At 32.4% G+C, this 22,556-nt stretch overlaps 1 protein-coding gene across 2 annotated transcripts in view; it reads left to right on the top strand.

The window, feature by feature from the left end:
• Nucleotides 1-19,635: 19,635 nt before the first annotated feature.
• LOC129231861 (uncharacterized) overlaps nt 19,636-22,556 on the top strand; it is a 464,063-nt gene continuing 461,142 nt past the window's right edge. For both annotated transcript variants that reach the window (XM_054866245.1, XM_054866246.1), the window contains exon 1: nt 19,636-19,925. In XM_054866245.1, the coding sequence (XP_054722220.1) occupies nt 19,888-19,925 (38 nt within the window). In that variant the 5' untranslated portion in view covers nt 19,636-19,887. The remainder of the gene's footprint in view (nt 19,926-22,556) is intronic.

Raw genomic sequence — 22,556 nt, forward strand, 5'->3', positions numbered from 1 at the left:
GACATCATTAGGTCTGCAATATTTTAAAAAGATTTTTCTTTTTTTTTTTTTTTTTTTGGCAACAAATCATAATTGGCTAATAATCTGGTATTCTTGAACTCGGACGTAGTTTTTTGCGTATTTATTGCACTAAAAACTACGTAATCCCCTCACTTTTATTTCAATGCAAATGGCGTCCCTTTTTTAAAAATCGGTAAGTGCAACTACCATGGGCCACTTTTTTTTAGCTTGTAAAAAGTTCTCAGTTGGCCCTCTTAGTTTTTAAGAAGATAAATCCTTTAAGCTGCTTGCAAAATAATGTATGCTTCTTAAAAAATTATTGTTAAAATGTTTTATTTATTCTATCAATGTAATTATATTATGAATATAAAGGCGCATATTCATATCACCACATGCTTTCTTATATTCATTAGCCAGTATAATATTTCATCCAAGTTAATCGTTTTCTTAAACTACATTAGTTTAATGATAACTTTGTAAACTCAGAAGTTTTTTTTTTTTTACTTTTCGAGATTATTTTGTAGGGGATGCACAGTTTTTTTGTTTTTCAGCACCGAGATGTTTGATTTTGAACCCTTCTGTAGCCGGGGAAATTATGCAAAACATAAGTCGCGGGTTTGTTTCTCGGCTGCAACAAGATTAAAGGTCTAACAACATTTAATAACGCTTGGCAAATATAACCTCGTTCTTGCTAGAATCACAGGGCTGGCGAATCTTTTCAAAACTGAAGAAAGTGAACAAGTGACAAATATAATCTAACAAAGTAGCAGAAGGGTGGAACGACGCCCTTTAATGGCAATTCGCAACAAAGTTTGCCTGCGATGATTTTCATGTTGTTCTACAGGGTGTCCGAGAAGTCTTTGACACATTTCAAAAATTCGGTAAAAAAAAAAAAATAAATAAACGAGATATAAAGTAAAATTAAATTACATTTATTATCTCATATGGTAAAGTTTTTTTTTAATGCAAAAATGGCATCAAAATTTCAATGCAAAATTGGGTGCGGGAATTTTTAAATCGAGAATTCCTAAACAGGTGGATCGGACGAGTGGTCCCATCCAGTGGCCACCGCTTTCTTTCTTTGGGGATTCGTCAAAGACTGTATTCCACCTAAGTGCACAACCTTTCAGATCTTAAACATCGCATTACAGCTGCAATCTCACAAGTTACAGAATCAATGCCACAACGAACTTGGTCAGAAATCGATTATCGGATGGATATTCTTCGTGCGACGAAAGGGCCCCACATCGAGGTGTATTGATACGTTTAAAAAAAACTTTACTATATGAGGTAATAAATGCAATTTAATTTTACTTTCTATCTCGTTTTTTTTTTCCGAATTTTTGAAATGTATCAAAGATTTCTCGGACACCCTGTATATCATGTTTAAAAACATTATACAACCCGTGGAAAACTTAGTTTTCTAAAAGGCAGAGGCAAGGAGTACTACAAACACAGTCCTCTCATACTTGATAGTAGTAGTCTAAACTCGATATTTCATCAAACCAAATCAATCAATCAATCAAGTCGCTGGGGCCGTGGTAGCCCGATCGGTAGAGTGTCGGATTCGGGGCCGGAGGGTCCTGAGTTCGAACCTCGATGGTCAAAGACCCATCGTCGTCATTAAAGGGGACTGGGCGACGTTAAATATGCTCGTGGTCTCAATGTCCTCCAAGTGAAACGATACCTCTGGGGGTGCTAGCACCAGGTAGCTATTAGCTCCTGGTCTAGTTCTAAATTCTCATTAACTGTTCGATCCGGTGATCGTGCTGCCATCTATCGGTATAAAAAAATAATGGAGGCAAGGCACTTAGTATGCAGTCCTCGACATAAATACAGTTGTAGTCAGTTGTGACTCGGAATCGAAATCAAGTCGCACGCTTGAACTTCCCATTAAGTGAGGAACCACCATGTAAATAGTGTGTTGGACTTTGTTCTGGACTATTGAATGTCAGAAAATAACTTCACGTAAGTAATTTATTCTCTTTTCAAATGTCAAATTTAAGAAGTAGGAAAGAGCACTCAGCGTTAAAACATAACCGAAACGCAACGCAGAACGTTACTTTTTTTTAGTTACATAATAATTCATTAAAGCCTAATGAAATGTGTCATTCCAGAACAACTCATGTGTAACTGTTAATTTATGTACTTCCTTACTTATTTAATCGAATAAGAAATAAAACCTAACGTTTTGGTATTGATAATTAGAACAAAGGAAGCAAACCAATTTTAGCGTGATTATTTTTCAATATCCTTATACTTTTCCATGAATTGACAACTTTCAATTGAATGTGTTTTCATGACGGTCTTCTTTTGAATCAGAGTAATAATAATAAAAAAAAAAAAAAAAAAAAAAAAAAAAAAAAAACATGTAATCCTAAAAGAAGTGTTTTTTAATTAAATCTCCAAATAAATAGAGGTTGAAAGAAAGCTCAAAATTTCAAAGTCATTTTTCATCATTATTTTGCCATAATGTCAGACTCAATTTCATACTTATATGATACATTTTATCCGATTAGCAATTAATTTAACTGCCTATACTTTCACTCCGTCTTACCGTACAGTCGATTATGTATGTGGCAAGCTGTCGGTATATGTTTGTAGTTATGTTTTAGCCCTGGTTTGTGGCAGTAACTTGCAGGTTTTTACCCAAGCTTTTACCTTCAATTTACATGATGGACCTTGCTCTACTTGCAGGCTCTCATTGGTGGCTCAATTAATTTTTATTGGTTGCCTCAGCTTCAATGAGAGGACATTTATCCCTAGGGGCGTCCCGAACTTATATTTTTGGAGGGGCAGAAATTTTTAATTTGCCAAATGGAACTCCAAATTTTGCCGAATGGAACTCTAAATTTCGCCGAATGAAACTCCAAGTTTTGCCGAATGATGATAATTTTGCCGAATAAGAAAATGTTGGGGAGGTCACAATGATCACCCATCGGGGCACCCCTGTCTTGTTTGGGGCTATTTCAGAGTAACGATCGCCAATAAGCGTGAAACAGCAGTATCTGGGTGTCGTAATCGATCTATTGATCTATACTTTTATCACTACAGTATATTTGACCTAGCTAGGTTTTCTTGTGACCAGGGGCGGCAAATAGGGGGGTCAAGAAGGGGCGATCGTACCCCCAATTTTTTTGAGCAAAATTATAGAAAATGGGTGACTTCAATTTATGTAAGTCGGAAATCAATGTTCATTTTAAAAAATCTCCCTTTTTCTAAGTAACTATTTGATGAAACTCGACACACGACACATTCCCAGACTATAAAAAGTTTTTCGTTATTTGGATGATGACTTAGAAATTCATGAAGTATTTTCCGGCTTTTTCAGAACATAGAAAACTGATAGAGAACCATGGTTAATTTTAACTTAAGAAGACATTTCCTCATATAGGCCAAAAATTTCATACTTGTGTGCCCAGTGTAACGATGGTATGTAAAATATGATAGGCCCGTGCAAAGTAGTGTGCCTGCATGGTTTTCATAAGAAAAGTCCTTGATATTTCACATTCACTTTTACGTTCATTCCTTAAGTGTATAATTATTTAATGAGTGTTCAATCGCTTTCTTCTGCTGGAAACACATTTCAGCTGCTCGATGCATTATATGCTTTCATAGAAACGTCTTAAAAATTCATGTGATTATTGAATTAAAAAAAAACATATCAACAGATACCTTTTATAGGGTTCTATAATTGTGCAATCTCGGAGTGACCCAAGATGATCTTCAAGAGTTAAAAACCATAAAAACATATCTCTATAACTTCAAAGCAACTGGAAGAATTATTGCAAAACGATTCTATGAATGGGGAAAAAGCTCATGCCCTTTAGCATATATGACTTCGTTTGAATTTTATTCAATTCGTTTGTATTTTGTTTTTGAAAAATGCTTTACTCTATCAAAACATCTTCAATCCGCTACCCTTAATTTCCGGACTATTCAAGCCACAGTTCAATCTACAATTGATCTATGCACCATACTACCATAGTTCAATCTACAATTGAAACTGAAAATAGATTTTATATAGATGTCTATTTCAATCAAGCGTGAAACTTTTCAAAAAAATGCTTCCTCCGATCTAATTTTAAAAAGGCGAAGAAAAAAAAAAGACAGAAAGCCACATGATGATGTGAAGTCAAACATTGATTTTTTAATACTTTGCATGAAATAATAGATTCAGTTTCGAATGAAATTAACATAAGATTTGATGATAATTATTTTTCTGTATTATCTGGATTGGATTTTGAAAACGAAAAATAAAATATTTCAATTATGAGTAAATTTTTTAGCATGAGGCAAGAAAAAAAAAACAAGCAATACACCGACAGACCGGTTATCACATTCAGAGACTGAAATTTCGTCCTTGTTATGGACTCATCAGTCTGGAATAGTGAATAACAGAGCTCGAGGCAGATGACATCTCATCGAAGCTGAGAGCACCGACTGGACTAGATTATTCAATGATGAAAAATAAGCCCCTCAAAATTTTCTAAGTTGCCTAGGTGATTTTGGAAAAAAAGATATCAAAAGTGTTTTTTTTTCATACATAACTTTATTACTTCAATTATTTTTTAACTGTTCCAATCAGTTCAGCTAGTAGATAAAGTTTTTTTTAATGTCTTATGAGGTTAGAGAGTTATTTTCGAAGCACAATGGAGGACATGAACTCAAACGAAGTCATACATGTTAAAGGGCATGAGCTTTTTCGCCATCTTTTTCATTTAGCAGTCCTGGCAAAACAGCGTGACACTGGGCACTGATAGATTAATAACACGATTCCCTGCTCTTCCGAATTCCAAAAATCATGCATTAAAACTTTTCCAAAAGGTATAAAAACTTATCGAGATGTTTTGTATAACTTATTAGAAAATGAATCAAAATTTTAATTGTTTCTAAACACTAATTTTTATTCATATTAAACCGATTTTATGACCACTTCCTGCTACCTAATGGATGTTTGGTACCGCACTGTTATAATACATATTTAAGAAACTCGCCTCCCCAAAATGAAATGCTGAAATGCCGCCCTTGCTTGTGACCTGTGTGCTTTGTGATCTTTTAGCACGTATATTAAATCTTTTCCATGCATGAACCATTGACATTTTTAAGTTATTTAAGTTAGAAAACAAAATACAGACAAAAAAAAAAAAAAAAACACACGTCAAGGGCTCTTGCTTCTGTTCGGTTTTTGCTACCTGTCATTTCAATAATTTATCTTTTTACCATAAAAAAAAACTTAAAAAGTGGAGACGGTATTAATAATGACATATATCTTATAAATGCTACCTTTTATAAACAATTTATAACGCTATAACGCTGTTTTCATTCAGCTATTATATTAACAGTGAAATCTATGTAAGTTGACCGCTTGCAGTGCAGTATTTTAGTGGTAAACTTATAGAGTTGATAAATATGATATTAGACAAATTCTGTTCCTGGCAAAAGCGGTCAACTTTACAGGTTTTACTGAATCATGTTTTTTTTTTTTTTTCTTAATGCATCCAAGTTATCTTCATATATATTACTTCAAGTTAGCTACAATATTTGTCTACTTTGTGTCCGGTATCCATAACTTGGCTGGAAGTTTGATTCGCACTTTAACAACTTTGGTTCCGAATAATTGTCTTCGTTTAAAAAATGAGGAATTTACGAAAGTATCTACACTATATGACCAAAAGTATTGGGAAACTTTCAAAAATTCACATTTTAAAGGATTTCTGGAGAAATAATAGACCAATTGCTTTGTTTTGTCATAAAAAAAACGTTTGTTCTAACTGTCATTTTCCATTGAAATTTATGTCAACCAATACCCATGCATTTAGGGCTCCAGCAACAAATTGAGGAAAACACAAAATTTTTTGACTATCGTTCATCGTAAATAGCTGAGAATAAGCTGTAAATTTCAGAAAATAGGAACTTTACTACGTACAATTATTTTACGTACTTTCGAGAAAATATCACTGATATTCATGAAGATATAAGCATTTCTTTCAGAACTACGAATTTTATTTGAAGATTTTTGGCTCATAACGCATAAAGTTACCATCAAAGCTTACCAAACTTTCAGAAAATTTGACAGACCTCAAGAGAAGTATAATATTAAAATTTGAAATTAAAATGTTGAAAATTTGAAGAAATAGGAACGTTTAAAGCATTTTTCTCTGCGCATGCGTGAAAGACAGCAATTTATAACTTTCATAATCCGAACCCCAACTAGATTCTCCAACTCATTAACAAATTCCAGTTCAATATCTTAAAAATTAAAAAAGTAATCAGCCTTCTAATAAGCTGAATTTGAATAGCTCTTAGGCAGACTATGAATCGTGAGAGATCGTTCGCAAATAATCAGTTTTTATCATGAATCACAGTGAGCGATTGCAAGCAAATGTTGCAAACTTGCGAACGACCCCAAGTCGTCGCCTATCCAAGATCTATTCGAATTCGGCTCACTATATCGCTGATAACTTTCTGAATTTTCAAGATATTGAACTAGAATTTTATTATGAGTTGGAGAATCTAGTTAGATTGGATTATGAAAGTTATGAATTGCTGAATTTCGCGCATGCGCAGAAAAAACTTAATTGCTTTAAATGTCCATATTTTATCAAATTTTCAACGTTTTACTTTCAAATTTAAATATTGTACTTCTCTTGTGTGCTGTCAAGTTTGCTGAAAGTCTGGTAAGCTTTGATGGAAAACTTTACATGTTATGAGCCGAAAACCTTCAAATAAAATTCGTAGTTCTGAGAGAAATGCTTATATCTTCATGAATATCAGTGATATGTTCTCGAAAGTATTTAAAATAATGGTAGATATTAAGGTAACTAATTTCTAAAATTTACAGCTTATTCGCAGCTATTTACGTTGAACGATGATGAAAAAACATTTTAATTTTCCTCAATTTGTTGCTGGTCCCCTAAATGCATGGGTGACATAACTTTTAATAGAAAATGACAGCTAAAACATATCTTTTATGCGACAAAAGTTACAAAGTAATTGGTCTTTTATTTCTCGAGAAATCCTTAAAAATGAATTTTTGAAAGTGTCCCAACACTTTTGGTCATATAGTGTAGATAGTTCATTAATCTCAATTTATTTCTTACATCAAAGAGAGTAGACACCGGCTATTCCGGGCCGATAATCTGGAATATTTAAAAAAAATAAAACATTGACAACCCCCCCCCCCCCCCGATTATTAGCCATTGCATAGATGACATGTATTTTGTACCTTTGGCACTCCATGTTTCAACAAAATTGACATCGGTTATGAATCGGCCATTCACTATAGAAGTCCGGATTTTCGACAGTCTATTGTATTACAAAAGTTAAAGCTACCATTTCAACCACTTGATATGGCGCTAAGAAAATCTAGGAACCTGTGTCTTTGTGTATTTTGTTCATTAACATTGAGATATTAATTTTAATCCAGACTTTTATTGTCGTACTCAATGACGCCCCGAACTTAAATTTTTGGGAGGGCGAAAATTCTCAACTTGCCGAATCGAACTCCAAATTTTACCGAACGATAATTTTTGCCAAATGGAACTCCAAATTTTACCGAATGATAATTTTTACCGAGTTTAACTTCAAATTTTGTTGAACGATGAGAATTGTGCATAAAAAAAACTCCAACTTTTCCGAATGATGATATTTTTGCGAATCGTCAAACAAAATTTGCCGAATAAGGAATTTTTTGGGAGGTCACAGTGATCTCCCGTGACCTCCCATCAGTGCCCCTTGCCATGCGATTAACGAATTAACGTAGCAGAAGATTTTAATCCATATAGTTATTTGAATGATGCTCTTCTATAGTTGAAAGCAAGACATGAGAAGCTCTAGACATTTCTTCCCGAAAATGAATTTATTCGCCGAAAACAAAATCCTTGTCCCTGTAAAAAATACCTAAACAAAAATCTTATCATCAAAACTTTTATTTTTATTAGAAATGACAAGTGCTGTTTAAAAACATGATGAATAATGGTACATAATTCAATTTGCAGTGCGTTAATAGCATTTCCATTTCTTTTTTCCCCTCACTCTGTTTTCGTAAACAATTCTTTTCCGCGGTTCACTGCCCACCGAAAAGATGAGCAAGAAATTGAAACCTTACTCTCGGACTTTAACAATTGAAGTTTATCATTTGCATCCTCCACTTTTTATTTCTTTGTAACGTTTTGGTAAGAAATAAATTACTTTTTAGTTTCTTAGTTGATGCTTTTCCTATTTTTCTTTTTCGTTTTGTTTTTAATGCGAAAAGAAACGGTTGTCTTTAATTTCTGTTTTGATGTAATATTTCCGCAAATAGCTGACTTTCAGTTTTCTTCTCATTCGGCGGGGTGGGATGAGAAAACTGGCCCTTCCGGATTTGATCTCGTATGCGTTTTCTGTGGCCCACCCGTAGGGAAGGAGAACTTTTCATTGTTTCTGTGTTATTGCACCATTCTTGATGCCATTTAAAATTTTTAACAATATAGTTGAATGTACTGAGCATTATTCATGCCTTTTAAAGGCAGTGAAATAAACGTATGACAATTTAAAATAAGCTGAATTATTTAAAGTTATTTTGGTGGTCAGCAGAAGAAATCAAGATAGGAAAATTCAAACCATTTTCTTTTTAGAATATATCTTATACAATCAGAACAGGAAATGTTCAGTTCAAAAAAGATAATAGAGTAAGAAAAAAAAACTTTTCTGGAAATGAGTAGTTCCTGTTTTGGACCACCGATTCGGTAAAATGGGTTATATATATATATATATGTTATATATATATATATGTTATATATATTCATATATTCATGAATAAACAATGAAAATATATTTGAAATTGCAAAAAGTAAGAACACGGAAACAACACCAAAATACAAAAGGTTTATGCAGTAGGTTTAGCAGCTTTGCACTGGCATTACAGTACACTTTAGTGTTTATTCTTTCATTTTTCTTTCAATGTCTTTGAATTTATATTTAAAATGTTCTTATAATGTATCTCATGTTTTATATGTATATACATACATATATATATATATATATATATATATATATATATATATATATATATATATATATATATATATATATATATATATATACAGTTGAACCTCCATATATCGAAATCCCAGCAAATTTCAATGTCCATTACTTAGAAAAATTGTTTTTTTTTTTTCCCCGAAAGAATCTCTATATATCGAAACAAATTTCGAGACATCCGTAGATTTTTTCCACTTTAGACTTTGTCTCATGAAAAATAAGGGTTAAGGGGGAAAATTATGTTCACTAAAGGTTGCTAGGAAATTCATAAGGAATCTGAGGTTGAGGGGTGTGTAGATAGGTTGTTGTTCCGTTCTGGAGTTCTTAAATTCCCTCAAGTTTATTTCAAATCTTTGTTGTATCCATTTCAAGTTATCCCTTTTGTCTGTTGATTATAATTCCTAGTATTTTTAGCATCAGTGAAAATCATTCAAGTTAAGTAGATTGATTTTTCACATTTTTCTCGATTACATTGTCAAAACGAAAATCCCCTAATGTTGCGGATCAAGTTGAACTGCCGAAGGATGAAGATGTATGAAGGCGCAAAAAATGTCATTTTTGGTAAATTTAGTGCTTTCGCATGCAGAGTGCCTGCTATTATGAGAAATCGGAAACCCGTAATACAAGTACTGAAACTTACAGAAAAGTTTCACTCAAAAACATGAAACATTACAGATGGTGTTTTTATAAACAATGAAGTGCTCAGTAAATGTTTCCCATTTAAGATTTTAATTACTAACTTTCATTTAATACAATGCTCGTATAAATTAGAATTGGGTCTCATACCCGAAAATCAGCTTTAATTTTAATGTTTTAGGATATTTTTTATGGTAAACTAAGATTTTTTCTATACATCGAAATTTCTATACATCGAATTTTTTCCGGCGATTTGCTACTTCGATATATGAAGGTTCACTGTTTTTTTTATAGTTACAACTACGGGTGACTCACTGGGGCCATTTGGCTCCTTGGGGTGAAAACACGGTGCCTCAGGGTGCAATGGAGGCTAGGAAAGGTGATCAAAGTGCTTTTTGGTTCCTTTATGGATGAATGACGCTAATAAAGGTGCCAACGGACTCGTAACAGCTAGGGTGACATGTTGGCGCATGCGCTCTGACATCGTTCAAACAGAATCAATGGCGGACGAAGAAAGTTGCTATGCAGAGACAATTTCACATTAAGTGCAGTACAAAATAGGATTGAAACTGAACTTTTCTGGGATTTATCTTCAAAATCTCGTGTAAGAACAGGCATTTGATCATAGTGTAACTTTTATGACTTTCGAACATATTCAATTACGCTGACTGCTGCTTCTTGCTCAGTTTACCGTTATAAACGTTTAATGTATTGCTATATACATCATGCATAAACTTTACCTAGAAATATCTACCTATATTTTTTTCAACACTAGATAAATAACATCTAATCAAAACAACTGATGTTTGAAAAACTAGTTCAACTAGCAATAAAGAAGTCTTAGAAATTATTTTTTAAGCTCTAAAGTCTCATTTCTAAAAATAGTGTGGTGTTACTTGCTTGTATTATAAGGGGGGGGGAGTATAGTGGATTTTTCGTTAACAATGTGAAGCGATCCTCGAATTTCGCTAATTCTTTTATTCAGCTAAAAATAAATAATTCGGTGATTATACAGAGCAAAATATAATAATAAATAAAATGTATTAAATAAATAAATAAACAAATAAATAAATAAATCTGCATTTTGCTTTCCTCAAGAGTTCAGTCACGGAACATTCGAGTAGGCTGGGAAAAAAATATTTTAATTTGATTCTACAATCAAAGATAACAAACGATTAACCATAAATATGTACGTCTATCAAATACTAAAACAGAAACATTTTTTTTTTATAAAGATTTTGTCTTTTCTAATGCAAATGAGCCATCGTAGTCTTATCAGAGATAAATGCATTCAATTGCGTTAGAACCGAGTACATCCATTATATTTAATGACCTTAATGATACTAAATAAGTAAAAACAAAATAGAAAAAAGGCGAAAAGCGTAAAAGTATAAACATGCCTAGCTAGTTCGAAGTGCACCTGAAATTAGTTCTTAATATTCTATACTCGGTTTCTTCTGTTGCTTTAACTTCGGTAGCCGTCCTCTGTGTATGCAAGAAATAGTTAAGTCTAATCATCCGTTTCCAACGGGGTTGAAATCAAGGGCGGATCCAGAATTTTTCAAGGAGGGGTCGATTGTTTTTTTACCTTACCTCTTCCTACGTATTCTTTTAAAATAAAACTTTACGCAAAAAAAAAAAAAAAAAATCGATTCGAGATTTTCCGGCGATTTATTCACGCATTCATTATTTCTTGATTCATCGCATTCAATTGAAACATTAGTAGCAAGTTTAAAGGGAATATAGAAAGAAAAACATATCCATATATAACAATGGTGAAAAAGCAACGCTGAAGGGACAAGTGTTGGCCCGAATCCAAAGGGGGCCCGAGATTTTTGAAATGAGGGTAAAATACATGTTGAGACGTAAGGTTAAACAATATTTAGGGGGGGGGACCGTAAAAGTCATTTGTGTTGGGCCCCAAAATTTCTGTGCGTACCCCTAAGTCAGAGTTCGTGCGATTTTGAGGTAAAAGAGTCCGAGTCGATGGCTATGAAATTCCCGGAGTTGGAGTCTGTCATTTTTCCTCCGACTCCGCAGCCCTGGTAATGCACCAAAAGTATAAAAACAAAAACCATAATTTTCTGCAGAAGGGATAGTTTGGCTTTTAGCAAAAGAGATATTCTTGCTCTGAACAATTTAAATTATTCATGAATCAAACATCATGTAAACAAAGAATTCAGAACTATTTTAAGATTTAAAGAAACCTATGGCATTGTACTTTAATTTATGAATACATTAACTCAAGAAACTGAAAACTTTTTAAATTTTTAAGTTAAAAAAAAGTTACATTCAATGAAGATTATAATCCTCTCCATTCAATTAGCTCGATTTCCGTCTTCTTCTACACTTCATTATTTTTTTTTAAAGAAAAGAAAAACAAAAATAACCTTCTCCTCCGACGGAACTCCAGTTTCCATGAAGCTTCCAGTGCATTTTTCTTTCGTCTGTGCGTAAACCGTCCACTCTGATCCTTACCAAAAATATCTTAAGAAAATACCCTCAAGATGGACCTGCAGCGCATTGTGTGGTGTTCAACATCTTTTCCCCTTTTCTGGCACGAGAACTATTCCGACCTTTACTGATTCTAATTTTGGTGATATCGAATAAAGACGAAGAAGCAAATATTGACCCACCATCCTTGACCCCGCATAGCTAGCCCTGCTCGCCATATGCGTGATGTCACTCTTTTTATACCCCTCTCTCCCCCTTCTCAAAAACTCACAATTTTACGAGCCCTCCCCCTCAAAGCGTGACATCATTTGTGGACGGTCCCTTTCCTATTTCTACCACGTTGTTTAACTCAGCTATGTATTTGTATGCATTCCTTCACCAGGATTGTGAGTAGTTTTTGTAACTAGTTAGTTTTGTTTTTAAATTGAGATGAAATCAAAGTGCAAATGACCACTTGGCTACCCTTGACTAATCAAGCATATATGCGGCAGTAGATAAATAAAAGGTAAGCTAAACCTTGTATCGTTTAAACAATCAATAAAAAGCATCGAATAGTTTTCAGTAATAATAATAAATATATATAATATTTTTAAAACTTAAGACACAGAAGAAGCTGCTATTCAAAGAAGAAAAACATAACATACTGCATCATGCATGTGATTTAAAAATATTTCCACATGAGTCATTTTTGAAATGCATAAAGCAGGGCTGCGGAGTCGGAATGAAAATCTCCGACTCCGGGAGTTTTTGAGTCTCCGACTCCATTTATCCCAAAATCAGTCCGTCTCCGACTTTTGGAATTTTGAACCTGTGACCCCCGACCTTGACCCCGGGAGTTTTAGAGCCTTCGATTCCTACTCATTTACCCCAGAATCAGTTCGACTCCAACACTCGGCATTTTAAACTTTTGACTCCCGACTCTGACTCCTCTACCTCAAAATCAGTCCGACTACGAGGCTCTGGTATTCGCCAGAAGATAGTAAAAATCATGACTGGCAATTTTGATTTTTTAAAAATCTCTTTTAATAATTTCCACCAATTAAGCATATTTTACTATTGATTCTCCTCTTAATTATGTATAAACAATAATCAATGGCTTAAGCATAAGCAATTTATGAAAGGTTTTAAAACATTTTGTTTCGTAACACGAAGAAGAATATTACGTACCTCAGCTTGAAACAAATTAGAGTTAAAATGTAATGAAGATCACACTAAAGTCAAACAACAATATAAAATACCAGTTAAATTATATCTTTCACATAAAAATAATTTCAACATTACAGCTTTAAAAAAAAAAAAAAAAAAAAAAAAAAAAAAAAAAAAAAAACTTCACCTAAGAAATTGTTTCTCCCAATAGTATCTCCTAATGCTTTCTATCGTTTATGTTTCCCATTCTGTTACAAACACTTCGAAAATAAACCCAAGAATTGAATCTGTAATATTTTTAAGAATAACTATTGCCAACAACTTTTGTACTTAATTAGCCACTTTAAGTTCTTAAGTCAATAAACTAGGTGAGTCTTATTCTTTTTTTTTTCGGAAGTTAATTTGAGTTATTGAGTGTCCATTAATATTGCATTTGCATTAGAGATGAAAAAATAAAAGTTTTTTTTCCTTGAAATTACAAACAGAAAAAGTTTTATACGATAATTGTTTTATTTTACACTAGTGGTAAACGCACGGCTTTGCCCGTAGTTGAAAATTAAAAGGTCATTCGGTTCGCCTGTATATTTACAAATAATGGATGACGAATTTCTCGCCAATTGGCTATGTTCATTCGCTCTCCCCATTCCACGTCATGATAATTTCGTAATTTACTCGTCCATCTTATGATAATTTTGTTCCGGAAAATGTTCTTAAAATTGAAATAGAAAAAGAATGAAATCGAATTTTCGAAAAATCGCTTCGAGGTGCACACTCCCCTGCTACAAACTAACTTTGTGCCAAATTTCATGAAAATCGGCCTAACGGTCTAGTCGCTATGCACGTCACAGACATCCTACAGACATCCAGACAGACTTTCCGCTTTATTATTAGTAAATATTTGTTCTGTAATCAGGGATGGATTGGTCACCGGTATGCCGGGACATGTTCCAGTGCGTCCTCTTTAGTGTCTCTATATTGGCATCTTCCTAAAAAAAAAGCATTTCCATTATTTATTTTAAATTAAAGCAAAAATAATAAAATCAAAATAATTATAATTTATTCCATGATTTCTCACAATCGCCTTAAAAATACTGTTAAGTATATCCACTTTAAAAAAAAATTAAAAAGAAGAAATCGCGTGGTGAACGATTTTTTTCAAGCAAACACAATTTTGAACATAATATGATTGCTTTAGGACTACTTACTTGTAAGACTCAACATCGGGGGAAGAAAAAAGAGTTCAAGTCATTAGAATTTATACAACGCATGTTATTTAAACAGTTTAACATATTTATCTCGGACCTTCTTGTTAAAAAAACTTCTATATGCCGAAAATTTTCAATTTGCCGAATTTGTTGCATAAAATTCAACGATTTTCGCATATTTATCCCAAATAAACTTCCCGAAATCCGTTATTTCTAGAACTCTGGGTTTCTTGAAGCCCCAATATTTTTTTCAAGTATCAAAAATTGCAAAAAAAAAAAAAAAAAAAAAGAAAGAAAGAAAAAGAAAAACCGTATCGCTACATTATATAGTTTTTATACTTTTGCTATTTCTCCGTCGTCAGTCATTTCTGAAATTTAAAAAGCTCTTTTGAGTCTGAAATGAAGTTATTTCCGCTTATCCCTTATTTTATTAACTAAAACATGATAATATCTCAGTCCTTCTCGAGTGAAATTTCGTTAGTTCACCCTATAAAAAATAATTTTCAAGAATGTAAATTTGAGAGACAAAAGTAGGGTTTTATTTATTTATTTTTATTTGTTTATTTTTTTTTTGGTTTTATTTTATTTATTTAATTTTGTTCATAAACATCTTAAAGTCATTTTTAGAAAACAATTTATTTCTTCAAAAATCAATAATATTAAAAAAAAAAAAAAAAAAAAAAAACTCATAGGCAACAAAAGTTGCGTGTCATTACTGTAGCTATTAACATTACTAAAGCTTCGCTCTTGATGAACGTAAATATTGACATCATAATTTTGTATGATATCGTATTTTTTTTTAAATCTATCATTCATAATTGATGAGTAATTTAATTTTTTAAAACTCGTTAAAAGGCACTTTTTTTTAATTTCCCGGCAGTGCTTTAAAATATTATAACTCACAAGTTCTGCTGTAGCTGTAGTTGTATAATAAAATCAACTCTCGCTAACTCGAAGTTTGAAAGGACCGATTAAAACCTTCAAATGATTGGTAGTTATGAGAAGTTCCCACAGCCTTCTCAAAAGTTTGGGACTCAATGAAAACTTCGAGGTAATGTAATATTGGAGTTATCGCGAGTAGACTGTCATATTAATGGTAATTACATGCACTTTAATTTGATATGCAATTTCAATAATTTTCAAAAAAAAATTTAAATGTACAAAAGTTTTTAATGTATTTACTTTAAAAATTTTGAAAAATACATGATTTTTAATTCATTTTAAATAATATGAAAAAAAAAAAAAAATCAGAGCGGGACCATTAAGGGATCAGCATAGTAGTTGCAGCAAATAATGTAGGAAAATGTTTGCTAAAATTTTGCTTTTACTATTATGTTTGCTACAGAGTTGTATAATAGCTCATTTTAAATATTATTGCATGTACTTAAATTTGCTACGCATTTTGGAAATTGTTATAAAAATGTTTTTTTCGCAAAATTTTGTAAATTTTAAAACTTCAATTTTTTTTCAGATAGAATCCATTGAACACTTTGAAAATAATGTACAATTATTGATATTTTTATTAATTCATCCAAAAATTTTCAAAGTAGGACAACGAAGGATCAACAGTTAACAACAGTTACTAAAATATTTTGGCAGAAATTGCAAAAAAAAGTGTTCCACATTATTTACTGTAATTGCTGATTCCCTTCATGGTCCCGCTCTGACCATGAAAATATTTGGATGTATTTATTAAAATACGGTAAAAATTATATATATATATAGTATTTTCAAAGCTTTCACTGAATACTATCTGAGAAAATTTTAAATTTTAAAATTTTGTGTACTTTTTTTCGAAAATTATTTAACTTATGTATTAAATAGAATTGTATGCAATTATTTTTAAAATGAGTTTTACACAACTCTGTAGTTCCTATAAAACTTTAGTAAAAGCATTTTAAAGCAAATTTTAGCAAAATAGTGCAAACTTTTCCACATTATCTGCTGTAACTGTTGATTGTTCAGCCTCACACACTGAAACCTTTTGGACACTATCTTAAAATTTGTTAAATTTTTAAATTTTGTGTTTTTTTTCTGAAAATTATTCAAGTTTCATATCAAAATAAAATGCTTGTAATTGTCTTTAAAACGAGCTTTTTTACAACTGTATAGCTTCTGTAGAACTTGAGTTTTTACATTTTAAAACACTACCGGCGTGTAATAAAAGTACTTTTTACCGAAATTTAAAAATTAGTCACTCATCTCCTCAGACTAAGTGTACCTCATTAGTGCATTATATGTAAAAGCCTATTTCCACATTGAGCCATGTGAGCGTAATTCTTAAAAAAATATCCTTTTCAATTTTTTACCACGGTTAAAAAAAGCGCGCGTCCCATCCTTTCATTGGCTAGAAAAAAGTTTTCCCCTCTCCTGTAAAATGGGGTCGTTTCCAAAATTTTAAAAGTATTCTTTTCTGAAAGAGCATGCTTTAAAACATAGGATCTGATCATTTTTTAAAATAATTTATTTAAGTTTAATATTTAAAAAAAAATTTAAATCGGTGCGCTTTCATTGTTTACGCTTCTGCCGATGACATCACAAATGATGAAATGCCATTCATTGTTGCCATTCACAGAGCAAAATATTTAATTCGCATCTTTACTCACGTGTATTGGCAACAATTTGGTTGATAGCAAGTGTAGACTGCAATTTTAATCCACTTCTTGATTACCATAACGTGGAAACACGATAGAAAGATGCACCAAAGAGCGTCATTTGTGACGTCATTCAGACCACGCCTTGTTTGAAAAATCGGACATTTTAAAAAAATAATTAAAAAATATCTGTTGGGGAAAATGAATGTATTTTCTGGGTCCATGTTATTTATTATTTATTTGCTTATTCTATCAATTTCAATGATTAAAAGTAATACTTTTGACTGAAGGAAAGAACCCCATTATCATAATGTCTTACGTTCCTCTGGCTCTGAGGAACAGAATTATGATCGTCTTTTTTAAAAAAATTGCTATTTAAATTAAGATTTCAAAATGTACGATTTCTAAAACTTTCATGAAAATCTTAGATGGTCAGGTGAAGTGTCGTGTTGATTTGACATTGAATGATTCAATGGTAAATCTGGTGTAATAAATACCTTACTAGATGCACAAAACAGGTGGAATCAAAAAGAGAGTACAAATGTTAAGGCAGTAAAAATATGGTTAAATTATCTATTTTTAAAATTTTTAAGTTTATGTTGTTCTTACTACTTGACAGAAATAATTATAATCGTTAACAATTTACGTACATTTAAGTCGTTTCACAATTAAGTAAAATACATCGTAACAAAATGCCTTGTCTTAAAAAATTCCAATTTCTTGAAGAAGTAAAAATGATCTCTTTTTAAGCATACAGTTGAGATTAAGAAACAAAACTGTCAGTAAAGTGTGTCAAAAGTGAAAATTTTATGCAAAAAAGTTAACTTAATAATTTTTTTGACAATTAAAATGTTTTTCGTCTCTAAACAGCTTAGATTTTAGACCAGCTCGTACATTACAAGAACAATTATTGCATTAAAAAATGATTTTTTCCGGCTAGTTTCTTGTTACTTTTTATTATTTTTGGATTTATCTTCCCCGCCCCTACTTAAAAAAAAAAAAAAAAAAAAATCCATCCTTGAAAATGAGCACAAACGGCAAGTTAGACTTTATCAGAGGCAGAGAATTTCAAAAAAATATAGCCTACAACCGGGATCTTCGTTTGATACGTATATGCTTCCATTTTTCATCTGGTCCACAGAAAAGAGTTCTAAATTTTCTTTTTTGTTTTTTCAGTAATTGCAACGATCTTAGAAGGAAGAAATAGATCTAATTGCACTTTCGGCGACTTTTTTTTTTTTACAATTATTTATATTAACCGTAATGTCAAATTAAAGAGTGAAGGAACTACGATTTTTCCGAGGTAGAGCAAATCTTGAAATTGCCGCCTCTCCCCATTTTTCTACAAGTTGTTATTGACTTTCAATGAGAAATAAAAAAAAAAAAAAAAAAAAAAACAGAGCGAATTTATCGCCCCCCGCCCCCAGGAAGTTGCCACCTAGGAGGGCAAGGCCCTGAATTGCTCCTCCCTATAGCAGGGACAACCTGATGGGACGGGAGATCACAAGAGGTCACCGTGACCTTCCAAAAATTTCCTTCTTCGGCAAATTTTGGCTGAGGATTCGGCAAAATTATCATCATTCGGAAAAATTTGGAGCTCGTTCAGCGAAATTATCATCAATCGGAGAAATTTGGGGTTTCATTCTGCGAAATTTTAATTTTCGATCGGCAAACTTAGCATTCGACGAATTTGGGGAATCGGTTCCATTCGGAAAAATTATCATCATTCGGAAAAGTTTCGAGTTCCATTGGCAAAGTGAGAATTTCCACCCTACTAAAAATGTAAGTTCGGGGCACCCCTACTCCCTAGATCTGGCACCGATTAGAAACACGAAAAACTATTAAGGTAGAAAAAAAATGCAGCATTTTTTCTTTTTATTTGAAATTGAAAATGTTTTTTCATACTTGAAATTGATAAACGAAAGAAAAAAAACATCGATTTACGAAACTATCGACGTCGACTTCGCTTCCCTGCTCCAGGGATGCCCATCCCCCCTCAAGTTCTATGGTGCAAATTCTCCCCCCCCCCCCCCCGCCACATACACAAATGTTCTCAACCCGCTGTCCCTTTTTTATTATTTTTTTTAAATATATTATTTATTTATTTATTTATCTTTAAATATTATTACTATTATTATTTTATTAGAAAAGTTCTGAGCTACGCCAATGACATCGCACACGCACACTAAATAAATAAATTAAAAATAATTTGCAAAAAAAATTAATCATTAAAAAAAATTAAATAAATAAATTTAAAAGAAAATTAAAAATCCTCCCCAAAAATTTTGATGGTGCAACTTGCGCCATAATCCCCCCCCCCCCCTAAGGTCACCCCTGCCCTGCTCCACCCTGGGCGCAAACGATGAGGCTGTTCTATAGTCGAACTAATTTGTGGCTGCGATTACGAAATTTCAGTTTCGGATCCAACAGCGAAGCGAAAGTATTTCAATTAATGCCGCTAACTTTTTAGACGCCAACAGATGGCGCTGGTTCATTCACCCTCCCTCGCTCTCCTTTTTTCGGCGTCCCTCAGAAGTTTTCTCCGTTCCATTGTTGTTTTGGTGTCCAGTGGAAGGGGCAGCGCGCGGTCCAATTCGAACGCATCAGATCTTGTCCAGTTGAACTTGTCCCTGACCAGCGTTAGGGCTGGCTATCAAGCGACACTGAAAATGACCGTCCGGCAGTGAACTTGGGATCCAAACCATGAAATATGATGTAGTCTTCAAACAACGCGCTTTCTGTAGCAGCACGTGTGTCGGTTGTTTGTTTGATTGGTGCATCTTGTTATTTGTTCAGTGCCCTCGAAGGCCGATCTTGAAGTCGAAGAAATGATTCAAGTTTTGTCCAAGATCCTTGGTCGGAAGAAGTAAGTCTTCTTTTCAAAATTATGCTTGCTGCTTTTTTACCTCTCGCTTATCGTTGAAAATTTCGTGCTTTTTCTTCCCTCTTTTTAAATATATCCCTGAAAACTTTTCTTGGTTATTAAGAAAATGATTAAGTTGTTTGGCTCGTTCAAGTGTTATTTTCATACTGCTGATTATGAAGATTATTATTAAAAAAAAAAAAAAGTTCACATCATCCGGTCAGTAAAGATAGAAGTAAATTATGAACTTGACACCTTTAATTGAACTATTTACTTAGTTCATTTTGTGCTCTTAATTTAAAAAAAAGTTCTGCATATTCATTACAATGTAATGCTCTTGTAATAATATCTAAAATTTTCCCTCTTAAAAATTTATCTGTAAAAAATAAGAGCCTTAAATAAGAATATTGTGAGGAACTGTAGTCAATCTTGATTAATAAAAAAGTGAATACGTATTTCACTCATGCTGTAAATTATTTTCATATTTTTATTTAAATTCATTGTCAATAATTATGAGATCTATAAATATAGAAGTAAATTATGAACTTGATTGCTTTAAACGAAAGATTTACTTAACTGATTATGTGTCCTCAATGGGAAAAAACATGTTCTGCATGTTGATTAAAAGTGTTAGTTATAACACATACACTTTTTGTCTTAAAAATTTTTGCATAGAAATAAATTACAACCGTTGACCGAAGAAAAAAAAATCAATGATTAAGACAAAATACAAATGATACATTATATTGACAATATCTGTCATCATTAACTGCCGGGAAACACAAGATTTATTTATCTCGGCCATGTTATTACAAAAAAAAAAAAAGCTGGGGGGAGAGGGGACATCTGTTGATTTTTTTATTATTAAAAAGTATCCAATAACGAAGGCTATTGAGCTGTTGTAGTTGACAGTTTAAAAGTAAACATATCATTATACCAAAGTTGTAGTTGACAGTTTAAGTGTAAATATACAAGTTTCTCACGATTTGATTTTGCTCTGCCCTGTAAACAAAGCTAAGACCGTAAACACCTGTCACTCAACACAGGATTGGCTGATAACCTCTCCTTCTCACCCTCCGCTCGCCAACCCCACAAGTGGTTGCCAATGTTCCGGCGCGGCGTCAAAACTTGATTCGCATGAGAAAACTTTTACAAACAAAGGAAAAAGCGTTTATCGATGATCGATGTATTTGATTATATGTTCTTAAGGATTCCGAAATATGTTGTGTAAAAAAATAAGTGCATTGATAATTTTCATTTGATTTATTTTTCTGTAGAGGTTCGTGTTTATCTCTAATGTTGTAAAAAAACACGATCAAAATTTAGGTTTTTAGTTTCAAATCAAATGAGTTTGAAGGATCCTTTAGAGCAGGGTCCGGCGCCGGTCAGCAAAAAAATGTGACCGGTCATCGGAGATCTTTGCTCGTCCACGATAAAAAGTAATTCTCACTCAAAAAAAAAAAAAAAAAAAAACTAACAAAAAATAAATTAAAAAAAAAAATTCTGCGCGACATTTTTTTGCGTGAAATTTGTGATTAATTTTCAAATTGTCTATGATTTTTTTTTTAAATGCTTACTTGCATATGTATAGTTATTACAATAAATATAATCTACTCTCTGTACATTTACATATTTTGTGAAAAATCCTTTAATATCAAGTAAAGTTATTTTTTATGTATTTATTTTCATTACTTTATTTATTTTGTATGAGGAGGGGGACCCTCATCGGCCCTCTAACCTATTCCATAACGGTCCGCGAGTCAAAAATTTATTATTTTTTTTATTTATTTAATTTTTAGTGACAGAAATAAGTAAATAAAAAAGGAAGAAAAATAGGGAAAGGAGGTGGGGCTTCACCGGTCCGATTTTTTAAAATTAACTATTGACACTCTGCGATGTCATTTTTAAAAAAAAGTTTTTGTAAAAAAAAAGCACTAGTCTAGAAACTTTTTTCAATATGCTTTGCCTGTTCGTGAGTCAGAAAGAAAAATACTGCTCTAGAAAAGTAACCACTTTTTGATGTACACTTTTTGTTGAAATATTTTCTTTTATTAATTTATTTCATTACATAAAGGTTAATTATAATTTGTTTAATGCTCTTAATTAAACACTGTCAAAAAAAAAAATATTAAAAAAAAATTATTTTGCTTTGAAGTTGTAATTTAAGTGAAGTTCGATTTACATTTCATTCGAAGACTACTTAGGTCGTTTTTCTAGTGACACCTTTTTTTTTTTTTTTTTTTTGCGACGCTCATTGTCAGGGTCGTCATTTTTAGAAACAGATAGAGAGTCGAGAAAATGAGGTTGCTTCAGAGCATTTGTTTTTTTTTTTTAAATCCACGGTCAAGGGGCAATATGCTAATTGCTTTCTAGCTTTGAGAAATTAATGTATTCACGAATATGTGGGTGTGTTTTTGTTATTTTTTTTAATATATACACTCCCACAGAAAAAATTCAAAAGACAATCCTGCTCTTTGTAGCAAAAGTCTTATGAAAAAAAATATGGAAAAAATGTTGTGAAGTGCTGAAATGAGTGCTATTGCATTAAGTAACACGAATAACGGCAAATTCAGTTTACCTTTGCTGATCACACCTCATTAATTCCAGAAATTCACTTTTCCCAATTGCACTTCA

Source organism: Uloborus diversus, chromosome 10 (assembly GCF_026930045.1).
Source record: "Uloborus diversus isolate 005 chromosome 10, Udiv.v.3.1, whole genome shotgun sequence".
Lineage (NCBI taxonomy): Eukaryota > Metazoa > Arthropoda > Arachnida > Araneae > Uloboridae > Uloborus > Uloborus diversus.